The sequence below is a fragment of the Falco cherrug genome, chromosome 4, assembly GCF_023634085.1.
Source record: "Falco cherrug isolate bFalChe1 chromosome 4, bFalChe1.pri, whole genome shotgun sequence".
In the NCBI taxonomy this organism is placed as follows: domain Eukaryota; kingdom Metazoa; phylum Chordata; class Aves; order Falconiformes; family Falconidae; genus Falco; species Falco cherrug.
In genome coordinates, this window is record NC_073700.1 from 27,146,698 (window position 1) to 27,160,393 (window position 13,696).

The 13,696-nt window shown below is 50.0% G+C and overlaps 1 protein-coding gene across 1 annotated transcript; it reads left to right on the forward strand.

The window, feature by feature from the left end:
• Positions 1–6,608: 6,608 nt before the first annotated feature.
• SOX8 (SRY-box transcription factor 8) lies at positions 6,609–12,165 on the forward strand. The gene is made up of 3 exons (XM_027812470.2): positions 6,609–7,349; positions 8,643–8,881; positions 9,801–12,165. Exons 1-3 carry the CDS (start codon positions 6,907–6,909, stop codon positions 10,535–10,537), a joined length of 1,419 nt encoding a protein of 472 aa, XP_027668271.2. The 5' UTR covers positions 6,609–6,906; the 3' UTR covers positions 10,538–12,165.
• Positions 12,166–13,696: the final 1,531 nt, after the last annotated feature.

Sequence of the window (13,696 nt, forward strand, 5' to 3'; positions counted from 1 at the left end):
TTCCTGCTGGGACACAGCTCTGTGTGGACTCATCTGTGGTGGGTTTTCTGCTCGCTTACCCATTTACTGTCAGCTTTTATTTTCATGTTGCAACTTTCCCTTGCATTCCTTCTTTTCAAAGCAAGGTATCAGAAACGAAAACAATGTAAAACCCAAGCAAGTAACGCAAACGAGGTATTTAAGAGCAAGGCTCTGAGCCTTCAAGTCTCAAAGGGAAAGCGATTCATAAATGTCAGGCCGGCAGGCAGGCGCTAAGGCATCATTGATGCTGATCTTCATTCAACAAAATGCGTGCCGCCACGTCCCCCCACCCGACCCTATTTCGCTGTGTTCCAAACAGCTGCAAAAGTGACAGAGAAACAAGCATTTACTGTCACAGCACCCAGCAGCTGTCCCCACCAGCACCTCAACCCTGCTGTCCCTGGCACCCTAAATTACTCTGTGTTCATTCAGGTCTAGTCTTTCGCCCCTCTGGCTGCCAGGAATTGCGTTTAAATAAAACAGAGAAAGTGAATGTGCACAGAAATAACTATTTTGTAAAGCAGCATTAACATTTGGGGACTCCTCTAAAGAAAACATACATTCAATTATGTGTAATGCAGTTACCCACAATCCCTCTGAGCATTCAGCTGCATTTGTTAGATGAGAGATGGGGATCTCTCAAAGAATCTGGGAGCCTCCTTCTACTAGTTAAGATTTTTCAGTGGTAATATTTTTTGCATTAAAATCCCTGATCTTTCCCTGTGGAAATCTGATCTTTAACTCCAGGGTTAGCAGGATTAAGGCTGAAAAAGATTTTCAGAGGAAGAATTACCTTTTTTTCTTCTGTTTTTACAGCATCTATAACGAGGGGGTACTGATTCAGACCAGGGATTCCTAAGCAGTACCACAGGACAAACAACTAATAATCACAGTAATCATAATTAATAAAATTGTGCTTCAATGTTATTCTGAAAAGATGCCGCCCAGCTTGTGCCATGCAGGAGGAAAGAAGAGATCTCTTGCTGGTGTCTAACCTGGCCTTTAAACATGTAGTGCATACACGTGTGTTGTTGATCCTGCAAAAGCAAATTTTGTTTTGTTGCTGGTATCTTAGAATATTTGAACAGAAGTAACAGACTGACATATCTTTTCCTTCCCACTGGGTCTGGTCTTTACACATGCATGTTTTCTGAAACCAAAAGAGAAGGCTGTCCCTTTTGGGTTTGTAATCGCTTTCACCTCCGGGTCCTTGGCTGCCAGCACCACAGCATGCAAATTCAGGCTGGGAAAGCTGCAAGATAAAAATGCAGAACAAGCCACTAGTTAAATTTTTCCACTGGGATATTAAAGAACTAATAATCATAAAAGCACTTTTTAGTAAGGGTGCTTTTATTTTAGCAGAAATTCCACACCAGGCCCAATGTAACATGTAAAGATTTTCATGAAGCCCTCACTGCCTTTGGCTCACATTTAAGTCAAAGCTTTCTGAAAATAAATATCCCTTTTCTCTGATATCTACTGCCATGATGATAAGAAAAATGCTTAGGAATCCCATGCACTCCTCTCCACTTGCATTTCAAGCAGGAGAGAGGTCAGTGGAGTCCTGCCCGGCGCAGGTGTGCGGAGTTTCTTGTATCAACGCCAGGTGAATGTTCATGTGTTGGAAAAGAGCTGCTGGGGCAGATAGAATCACAGAATTGTTTAGGTTGGAAAAAGACCTTTAAGATCGAGCCCACCCTTTAACCCAGCACTGCTAAGCCCACCACTAAACTGCATCCCTAAGCACCACATCTATGTGTCTTTTAAACACCCCCAGGGATGGTGACTCAACCCCTTCCCTGGGATGTCCTCTATGGTCCGCTCTGCTGCTGCCAAACTATTCCTGTCCAGAAAAAGCAGGAATGCTGGAGCTAAGCACTCCATTAACAGAGTAAAAACTAGTATTAACCTAATATTTAAGCCTCTGTCTTTCCCTCCTGTTCTCAGCAGACTGCAGCAGCTGTGCAAGGGGTGCAAGTTTACATCCACTCATGGCAGTGGGAGCCTCAAGTCCCCAGCTCTTCACAGTCCATGGAAAGACCTCTAATGATGGGCTTTGGATGAGGCAGCGAAATAAAAAGTTGTTCTTGCTGTGGTGGGTGCACACAGTGATTTCATGACAGCACACAGTAATTTTTCACTCCTGCTGTGCAGGTGAAAACAAGAATTTTGAATGCAGTGGAGGGAGCTGTGGAAGTGCCAAGGACTAAATACCCCAAGTGTTAATTAAAATTTGCAGAAAGGTTCTGTCCCTTTTCCTCCTGAATTGTTCAGAGCAGTGAGGCTTGCTTCATGGTACAGAAGACAGATTTTGGACCTGAACTGGCCTGCAAGCAGCTGAGCCATATAAATTTAGCCTTAAAACTAAGCACCAGTTGTGTGCTGGAGCCTTCACAAACACACAATGTAGGACTGGACCCATCACTACAGTTCTCCTTGAGAGCAAAGCTTTTCACTCTGCTGCTGCTATTTTAATTGAAATTAGTTGAAATTTACCACATTTTTTTTCTTTTATTTTTTTTCTCCTTTTCAGATATCAGAGCTTTCCTGAAAAGGATTGAATGTTGTTTCACAGCAAGCTCTGAGCTGCCACTGAACTGCTGTATCCTCTGGGCAGAGCATTAATCCTGCAGATGTCAGAGGCTTATTTTAACACAACACATAGGTTACTCTTATCTGATCAGGGACTGTTTTTTCTTCCCCCGTAAGGCTCTTTCTATTTGCTCTTTGAAATTCCCATGTAAAATCCACTCGCAGTTCAAAGGTAGCCAGTTTTTGAAAAATGGTGACTTTACCACTTGATCAGATTAAGCGATAGAGCCCACCTTTGGGCTGGGCCTCCTCCCAGCCGGGGAAGGAGCGCAGTACATGTGCATAATGCAGAGCATATCCCATCACATGCAGTGATTCCCACATGCTCTGAAAGTGCCTTCCCAGTCTTCAACTGAAGATGAAATTTCTCCTTACCGGTATTAGTGGGGCTCTGACACCAGTATGCATGCTTACAGTTATTCCTGCTAAATAAATAGGTACAGCAGAGAAGAACCGGGATGAGAGGCCAAGCCACCTCCATCCTCTGGGGATTCTGAGCGTTCCCAGGTGATGATGTGATGGAACCAAGCATGCAGACCTTGTATTTAGTGCCTGATCCCCAGAGACGCTGGTGTTAGCTGGCCAGGAACTTTATTAGAGACCTTGTCAGACTTTAAAGAAAATGAAGCAATATTACCAATATTGACAGGCAGCTGGTGGACCTCTGCTGTGCCCACTCTCTGCCAGAAACCACCAGCTCTGTTCCACCAAACCCTCTCTAAACGTACCCTGCTTGGGTGCACTCTTTAAGGTTCCATTGGGCAACAGGAATCTCTGTTCTTCCCTCCCAGATACGCACTTTTTTCCGGGAATTTCCAATGTCAGGGCCTGCCCTGCAGCAGGCTGGGTCAAGGCAGAGAAGCATTAGGCCAGGTCTTGATGATTCATCACGTGGGACCACCACAAGTCTTGCCCTGCAGCTCCATCATTTGCTCATCTCTGCACGTCAGTGGTACTTTGCTATACAAAATTTGAATATGAGACCCCATAAGACAAATGACACCACTTGAACTTCCTTGTTGTCCCAGTGTAATCTCATTCCATTTCATGGATGACTGAACATCTCAGGAAACTGGAGCTACTGAAGTTTCCTGGGTGCTCCAGCTCCCTCCTCTCCCTGTGTCATCTCAGCTCGGGTCGGTCCGTGAGGCTGGGCAATGCTTTCCCTCTACCAGCTCGGCTGAGAACTGACACTCAAAGACATGAAATGGTTTGTGCAAGATCACAAAACCACAAGTGCAGCAGGACGTATACCCTGCTCTGGTTCCAGGCACTCCTCCTTCCCCATGCGCATCTCTGGAGCAAGAGGAAGCAACTATGGAAAGTTGTTCTCCTTTCACCTGCATTGGACAAAAAGGAATTGAAGTGTGGGCTGGGAAATGCAATTCCCTGCCTCAGGCAGGGCTGGGGAGCCCTGAAAGGCAGTAGCATGCAAGGGGGAAGAAAACCAGCGCGTGATTCCTGCTGTCCTTGGGGGCTTATTTTGCAGAAACTTGACTTGTAGTTGAAGGCAGGATCAGAAAACCGGGGCTTTTGTTTTCATTCCTCCCTCCATGGGCTTGCCCTACAAATCCCTTCCCAGCCTCAGTCATGCAATGAGGTTCAAACCTTCCAAGGAAGGTACTCCGCAGGAGAGGCTGTCTTTGAAAAGATGGACTAAAAATATTGATTATTGCTTTGACTCAGCCACCTCTAAAACAGATGAAATACTGAAATTCTGCAAGTCTGGTAAATTGTAAGCTAAACTTATTAAAGAGCTATGAGAACACAAAGAGACAGACATTACAGAAATGTATGAAAATTGTGTCACATGAGAGAGGAAAAAAAGTTTTGCCAAGTGTCCAAGGGGGTCTGAAGCCCAGGGCAACAGAAACCCTTCTACAATCTCATTAAGCTTTAGATTGGGCCCTGGAAAAAAAAAGTTCAGTTGTTTCTTGCTTGCAAGTTCAACACATACAGTATGCCCTGAGCTTCAAAGACAATATATTTTTTTAAAGACACTTTGTAAAATTGTCTTTTAAAAACGTTGTCCAAAGGTAACTCACTTTGTGACTCTGCAAACTGAAAGCTGAAATCTTGAGAAATTACTAATAAGGAGAGAATTTTTAAAGAAAATAAGATCCTGCTTGGCACTTTAACAGAATATATTCTTTTTCATATAGAAGGCAGACAGGTATTCATGCACATTTAAACAGCATTACATTTAAATTCAAAGTGTACGCTTTATTTCAAGGTGATTATACATTGCAGTAATTAAACAAAATGCTCTCAAAACCACCCCGTTCCTGTTACTTTTTAAATGCTGGAATACTTGAAGCACTCACACAATTTCTGTTTTCACCCCCTGTAAATCTTGTACTTGACCCTCTTTTCCCGAGGGGGTAGCAGGGCTGAGGGGGGAAGCAGTGGATAAAGCTGGAATTTGGGGAGTTACTTTTTTTTTTTTTTTTCCCCAGTCGCAATTAGAAGGCTGGATTCCGCAGATAATTAGAATCAAATGCTCCAAATAAACGCTGCAAAACCAGGGCTCGAGGGCTCGCTTGGAGAGGGGCAGCTCTCTGGGTCGAGCAGGGAGAGCTTTTAAGAAGGGTGGTTTTTTTGCTGAGGGGCCCGGGGCGCTCGGCCGGCACCGGGGGTTTCCCGCAGCCGGGGTTAATGGGGGAGATTTTGGGGGTAACCCCCTCCAGCCCCCCACCCCAAAGGCTCACCCCGAGGTGCCGCATCCTCCTCCGGGCGCTGCGGAGCCGCCGGCGCCGGGCGGGACGTGGCCGGGGCAGCCCCGGCTCTGCCCTCCCGGGGAGGGGCCCGGGGCCCGACGGCCGTGAGAAGGTGCGGGGAGAGGCGAGGGGCCCGTTTCGGTTCTTCCCAGCAATTCGCCGCTTTCCGCCTTTATTTGCCCGTTGAAGAAAGCGGGGAAAAGCGATGCGCTCGGGGGTGCGGGGAGCGCACGGCGGTCCGGGGCTCGGCTACCGGAGGGCTGCACCGGCACACGGGCAGCTCCGGCCCCGCTCGCAACCGGGACGCACCGGTGCTTCTTGCCACGCACCGACCACCCCAGGAACCCCCCTCGGTAAATGGGGCTTACAACGGAAACAGCTGTCCCCGGGGCACGGACGGCTCGGTGCATCCCGCCGCATCGGAGCCCTAGGAAGACGGCTGCTGCCGCCGCCCCGTCCCGGCGCCGCTCCGCGCTGCTTTAACGCGCCGCGGGGCTGGGAACCGGGCTGGGCATCCCACCGCCGAGCGCCGGGCCGTCCCGCGGGGCTGGGAACCGGGGCTGGGCATCCCACCGCCGAGCGCCGGGCCGTCCCGCGGGGCTGGGAACCGGGGCTGGGCATCCCACCGCCGAGCGCCGGGCCGTCCCGCGGGGCTGGGAACCGGGGCTGGGCATCCCACCGCCGAGCGCCGGGCCGTCCCGCGGGGCTGGGAACCGGGGCTGGGCATCCCACCGCCGAGCGCCGGGCCGTCCCGCGGGGCTGGGAACCGGGGCTGGGCATCCCACCGCCGAGCGCCGGGCCGTCCCGCGGGGCTGGGAACCGGGGCTGGGCATCCCACCGCCGAGCGCCGGGCCGTCCCGCGGGGCTGGGAACCGGGGCTGGGCATCCCACCGCCGAGCGCCGGGCCGTCCCGCACCGGCTCCCCTCCCGCTAAGATGGGGGGCTCTCTCCGCACACCAGGGGTACAGAACACCGTCGGGAGTGAGAGGAGTGTCCCCATCAGTAGGTGAAACCCCCAGGCAATTCACAGCGGTAAAGGCGAGCGAGGAGCCCGCAGCCACCAGCCCCGGTCCGCAGCAGCCCGCGGGGTAGCGGGACCTCCCGGCAGCAGCGGATCCGGCCGGCGGAGCGCAGCGGCGACGGGCGGGCAGTGGGACACCCCGCCCCTTATGTAAATGAGATTCCCGCTCCGCCAATGGGGAGCGGCACCGGAGGAGGAGCCGCCTGCCCTCCCCTTAAAGTAACTTGTTGCCAGGGGCCGGGGCTCGCACTGGACGAGGAGCGCGGCGCGGGCCGGGCGCGGAGCGGGGCGCCGCACGGCAGCAGGACTGGTTTTGGGTGGCTTTTAATTTTTTTCTGTTATTGTTGGGGTTTTTTTCGCCTGATTTTTTTGCGCGTTTGTGTCTTTTATTTTTATTCTTCTAGATTATTTTTTTTTATTATTTTTTTTCTCGTTGTTCGGGCGCCCGCGGAGGGGGTGCGTGGCCGCCGCCGCTCCGCCCGGGCACCTCCTCGCCCTCGGGACGGCTCTGTCCCTCGCCCCCTTTCCCCCCAGCCGCCTCTCCCGTGGCCACCAATGCTCAACATGACCGAGGAGCACGACAAAGCGCTGGAGGCTCCGTGCAGCCCCGCGGGCACCACCAGCTCCATGTCCCACGTGGACTCGGACTCGGACTCGCCGCTGTCCCCCGCCGGCTCCGAGGGTCTGGGCTGCGCCCCCGCGCCCGCCCCGCGCCCCCCCGGCGCCGCCGCGCTGGGTGCCAAGGTGGACGCGGCCGAGGTGGACGAGCGCTTCCCCGCCTGCATCCGCGACGCCGTCTCGCAGGTGCTGAAGGGCTACGACTGGAGCCTGGTGCCCATGCCCGTCCGCGGCAACGGATCGCTGAAGGCCAAGCCGCACGTCAAGCGGCCCATGAACGCCTTCATGGTGTGGGCGCAGGCCGCCCGCAGGAAGCTGGCCGACCAGTACCCGCATCTGCACAACGCCGAGCTCAGCAAGACCCTGGGCAAGCTCTGGCGGTGAGTCCACGGGCCGCGCATCCCCCGCGCCGCGCCGGGCTGGGGGCGTGGGGGCGCGCACGGACCCCCCATCCCCGGGGGGCGACCGGTGCTTTGCCTTGCGCTGCGCTCCCCCTCCTATCGCTGCTTGAAATCTCTCCTTTTCATTTTTTTTTTTTAAAGGTTATTTATTTTTTCGGCCGCCTGTGCCTACGGGGGATTCTTGCAGCATTTGAAGCCGAAGTGCAGAAATCCCCCGGAGTGTGTCAGCATGCTGCAAAGGACATGCTGGTGTCTGCTCTGAAAAGAAAAATAAAGAAATTCCCCACACAGGGGCCTGGGCACCCACGGGTGCAGCCGATGGGTCCTGTCCCAGCGCTCCCTTGCGCGTGGGTTTTCCCTGCTCCATCACCCAGATGTGCTGCCTGGGCCCTTTCCTCTCCCGGCCAGGGCTTCCCATGTCCCCAGGAGACTCAGACTTTTTAAAATCGCTTCTTTTACAATGGGTTTTTCTAAAAGTTTCTTTTTTTTTCCTTGGCTGGCTGGCTTGTCTCTTAACAAGCTACAAAACCAAACAAGCCAATCCTTAGCAGTTATTTCCATCTGCTTTCTAATTTGCCTTCTTATCTGTGTGCTTGCATGCTGAGTGCTGCCCACCGATGCAAACTTTCTTTTTTCTGGGCGACATCTGAGTGCGCTCTGCTTTCCAAGGCTCTGGGACAAGCCACCTTTTACCGTGTGGGATATTTGGTCGTGTCTGGCTGTACCAAACTTGCATCTTTCCTGCCTGCTTGGGCCAGTGATGCTCCTGCTGCGGTTTGAGGCTCTCCAAGAGTTTGCAAAGAGAGGTCTGGTCGGGGGAGAGTTTTGAGAGAAATAATCCCATTGCTGTTGCCTTTGTGGTTTCTTTGTAAGCCCTAAACAAAGCTGGAAATGAGCAGCGTTGTTTGTCGCGGTGAGGGGGTGGCATTTGTAGGACAAATGTAGGAATAATATTTGGCAAAGGCATTTAAAATGGGGCAGGGGGATTTTGTTTTGCCCAGTTATTGTTATCTGTAGTGGTTGGGGTTTTTTTGCACCTCTGTAGTTGGTATTTTAATACATTTTCACAACATAGTTTAGCTTCCCCCCCCCCCCCAGCAAATTTGTTCTGTAATTAATTTGCTCAAATCAGTGTATGGGAAATGGGGATGTGTGGCTCTGAAAATAGGCTGAAAACTTCTAAGGAAAAGATAGTAATTTTGGATACTTTTTCTCTCTTTTTTTTTTTTTTTTTTTTTTTTTTTTTTTCATAATAAATCCATCCCAAACCAGTCTGTTAAGTGAAAATGAGAAACGTCCCTTTGTGGAAGAAGCTGAGCGGCTCAGGGTCCAGCACAAAAAGGATCACCCGGATTATAAATACCAGCCACGGAGGAGGAAAAGTGTAAAAGCTGGGCAGAGTGACTCCGACTCTGGAGCTGAACTCAGCCACCATGCAGGCACGCAGATCTACAAGGCGGACAGTGGGCTGGGCGGCATGGCCGATTCCCACCATCACAGTGATCACACAGGTAAAGGGCCCCTGCGGGCAAAAAAAAACGGGTCCCGGGTGCGTTGGTTTGGGACATGAGCCTGCTGGCGGGCACGGGCTCGTTTGCCGCTGGGATGAGTATCAGTGGGATTGGGACTATCCGAAAGCAGGAGTCATTGCCCAAGAGCTGTGGTTTTGCACCAGGTTGTGAACGTGGCCATGGTTTTCTTTAGTAAATGCTTATAGAGCCGACTGTGCGATAGGAAATCCCCAAAGCACAGGGATCCCAGCTGGCCCGGGAGTGGGGAGATTTAATTGTGAGCTAACAAGGGTTAATAATCTGTTGGCCACACGAAGGATGCCTGGGGGAGCGGGTCCTGGAGATGCAGCTTCCCCCCCGAAGCTCCCCACTTCTCGGCTGCGCTGCGAATTGGCACAGGGCGCGTGTTGACAGATTCCAGGAGGATTGCGAACGTCCTGCAGCTTCAGACGCGTCTGTGCTCTCGCCCAGCCTGGCTGGGGATCCCAGCCCGCTCTGCCGGGACAGCTTCTCTGCCTCCGGGAGAGCCGAGCGGGCTCCAGGCTTCCCAGTGGGGAGAGGCTGAGTGGGTCCCTCCGAACCCACCCCTGGTTCTGCTTCCCAGGCAAGGGGGAGTTTGTGCAGCTGGGGGTGTCCTGTCGTGGCCCAGGGCAATTCTGATGGGCGCTGTGCGCTTCCTTGCTTCTCCTCCCCCCTGCGAGCCGTCACCCATGCCGGTGGTTACCCCAGCCAAGGACATGGTCCCTGGCATGGTCGCAGGGGGACATCAGCCACCTCCAACACGGGGCCATAGTTTAAAATCCCCCTTCCCCTCTTGCAATAAGAGGAGGGAGAAAAGTATATTCCCTTAGTTGTCCTTGAAGGAGTTGGGTGTTTTGTGGCTGTTCTTGTTAAAGCCTTGCTGTCCCTTCATCCCCAGGGCAGACCCATGGGCCACCCACCCCACCCACCACCCCCAAAACTGACCTCCACCATGGCAGCAAGCAGGAGCTGAAGCACGAGGGCCGCCGCCTCGTGGAGAGCGGCCGCCAGAACATCGACTTCAGCAACGTGGACATCTCGGAGCTGAGCAGCGAGGTCATCAACAACATGGAGACCTTCGACGTACACGAGTTCGACCAGTACCTGCCGCTCAATGGCCATGCTGCCATGCCGGCCGACCATGGCCCCAGTGCTGCCGCCGGCTCCTATGGCGCGTCCTACTCCCACTCGGCCACAGGCACTGGTGGGACCAACCAGGTCTGGACTCACAAAAGCCCGGCCTCGGCGTCACCATCGTCCGCTGACTCGGGCCAGCAGAGGCCCCACATCAAAACGGAGCAGCTGAGCCCCAGCCACTACAGCGACCAGTCCCACGGCTCCCCTGCGCACTCAGACTACGGCTCCTACAGTGCCCAGGCTTGTGCCACCACCGCCTCCACCGCTACGGCCGCCGCCTCCTTCTCCAGCTCCCAATGCGACTACACGGACCTCCAGAGCTCCAACTACTACAACCCCTACCCTGGCTACCCCTCCAGCATTTACCAGTATCCCTATTTCCACTCCTCCCGCCGTCCCTATGCGACGCCCATCCTCAACGGCTTGTCCATCCCGCCGGCCCACAGCCCCACCGCTAACTGGGACCAGCCGGTCTATACAACCCTGACAAGGCCTTAAAGGATGCATGGAGCCCCCGAGGGCTTCCCCAACATATGCACTAATGAAGGAATGAAGACGAAGAGCGTGGAGTGCCGCGATAGTTTCCGAAGTGCCTCCTGAGCCACTGGGAACTCTGCTCGTTGCGACTGGATGTCCCCTTGCTTCAAAACTCTCCAAAAGGACAGAGCTCTATTTTTCTTTAATTAATACAATTTAAAAAAAAAAATTAAAAAATAATTAAAAAATAAAACAGACGAAAAAAAACCCACCCACAAACAAAAAAACAAAGGACCGGCGATTCCTTTTGAATAAATGAAGGACAAAACCATTTGACTCCTCTGTGAGGACTGAACTGAACTTACTCGTCGTGGAAGTTGACAAGTGCAAAAGCGGAGCAGGGGGGTGGGACGGGGGGGAGAAGAAAATAAAGCTGTTTGAGACTTTAAGGGTCTATTGCAATGTGAGGAACGGACCAACCTTGAGGGCAAGAACTCACTCGGACCAACACGGATGAAACCAGAAAACACGGCTATTCCGTGTAACAATCTTGTGGGAACAAACGAGTCTGGTGGGACCAACCAATTAAATGTCTGAAGTGTTTGTTTTTTTAGTCAAGAGTTCTTCTAAGCAAGGTTTGGCTGTAATTAACATTTTTGGTTTTGTTTTTTTTTTTAAGCTTAAAGTGTTTTTGGTTTTTTTTTTTAAATCTGTTAAATATGTATTTATGTTCTGTATTATTTTGTCTTTTAATTAATGAAGTAATTTTGTGCAAAAAGTAGAATTTTAAAAGATTTTTAAAGATGGGGGAGGGAGCATAAAAATAGTGGAGATGATACAATAAAATGGTGTTACGAGTCTATAGATTTTTGTTGGTTTTTGGGTTTTTTTCATTTTGAGCCGCTGCAGCAGTCGTGTTTGAGAGAGGGACTGAACAAATCTGCCCATCGCAGACCTGGTCACCAACAGGAAACTCAAATGGGAATGTGAAATAACAAGGTGGGGGGGGAAAGTTGCTAATTAAATTGGGAGGCTAAAATGATTGCAAAAAGGAGCAGGCATTTTTTTCTGGCTGCCTGCTTTTGGGCGTTAAAATTGGGTTTAAGGCATTGCAGAGTCTTTGTACACTTTCAGAACCAGGACTACTTTATAGGAAGATGTAATTTAATGAGAAATTATCAACTTCTGCTTTAATTTTGGCTTCTAGGGACCAGATATCATCCATCAAGCTGTGAAACTAAAACCTTCTCCACTTAAAAAATTTTTAGGTACTTAGTTTTAGACTAATATTTCATTGATATATTTCTACTTCTTCCATTGTATGCTGAGCATATAATAACCATCTATTTTATCGTAACTTGTGCCTTTAAAAACTTTGTAAATCTAAAATCACATTTCAGAGGTTATCATCTTTTTACCTTTTCTACGTTTCCTACTCTTTTTCTAAAAAATATTTTTTGCATATTTCCTTTTGGGGACGTGGGGGTGGGGGAAAATACAGAAAACTCATTTTTATGCAATCTATTTTTCTGTATAAAGTTTGAAAGACTTTGGCTGTTACTTATCTGTTCTCTTCACTAGCTTCTGACTAAGCAATGCTAACTTTTGTACAGATCAATTTGATAAAATTAAAAATTGCTTTTTATCAAGTACGTGTTATGTTTTCTTTTTGTTTGAGCCTATTTCTGTGATGAAAATTAATGTGGAGAACAGCTTTGAAGGAGACAGGCTATTCAGAATAAAATATTTTGACCAAGGTTTTTTGTTCTCCTAATGTCTTGGGTTTTGGTTGTTTTGGGTTTTTTTTGTTTCTGGTGTGGTTTGTTTTTTTTCCCCCTTGCTCCCTTTCCTGGTACTTAAATGGTGTCTTATTGTGAGATTTAAAAAAAAATTCTTTTTTTACTTCAAGAAGTGTATTTCCATGCCTGTAATCCCAAGCATTTCACAGGATTTCATTGAGACTGCTCACATGAGTAAGGGTTTGCAAGGTCAGACTGCGTGGTTTTAGACAGAGTTCATTTTATTCTGTACAGCACGTAGGAATTTTACAGTAGCAAATTCTGTTTTCTGGTTGGTGAACCCTTGTAAATACCTCTTAATTATGATAGCAACAAAATTATATGTTGCATGGAGTGGTCTTTTTTTTTTTTTTTTTTAAATACAGTCATTATAATAGTTATATTTGTGTTGTTTTTTGTTTTGTTTTGTTTTTTTTCTTATATAAACTGAGTTGCAGTTTGGTCTCACCAGTTCAGATGAACTGGTGCAAGATTTTCAGACTGGACCCTAACTGGAAGGAAAGGGTTTGGATTAGGGCAGTTCAGCCGCCCTGGCTTGAGGAACGCGCTCAGGACTTGCTTGCAGGGCAGCGCTGTGGAAAATGTTTTAACACGAGGAAAATAAATGTGATGACAATTAATGAAGCTCAAGAACATTAACAAAGTCTGAAGAACAGAGTCCCAAAGCAAATTTGCTGTTTGCAGTATCTGCCAAGAGCTATCTTGCCAGAGCGTCTGTAACTGGACACCATTTTCTCTGCGCTCATTTACAAAACTGCTGGCAAAATGACTTTATTACACTCCGCGCCAAAGCTGCAGAATAACTTTCAGAGGAGACTTGCTTTCCCCTTTCCTCCTTCCTCCAGTGACAATGCAAATTTCAAGCCTTAATCCTAATTCGTCCTTGAAAAATAGATGTGTTTTGGCTTTGCCTCTTCTGCATGTTGAGGTAGGGTTTCCTCTCCAAAGGCACACGCTTTGGGGGAAAAAAGGGGAAAAAAGGTGAGGTGGGACGTGAGTGCTTCACTTTGCTTTCTTGGTGTTTAATATCAAAGCTTACAGTGCCTTCACTGATCCCTGGATTAATCTTTGAAACATCTGTATGCAATGATATTGTAAATCACCCAAAATAGCAAAACTAAAAATCACAGCAAAGCATCTCTGGCTCATGGGAGCGTGTGATGGGATCTGTGCACCCGGCAGGATGGGTTCCAGTCACAGGCTTGGAGAACATCACCAAGCTCTTCCCTCTCTCCTCCCTCCTCTCCCAGTGTACCGCGCCAGCTGTGGCTCCCTGCCGCAGGGTGACATCCTGTGGGTGCACTGTCCCTGGCAGGACCAGGAGCTGGGGGTGTCTGTGTGGAGATGTCTCTCCTTGCGTGGGGGCTGTGGGAGCCCTGGG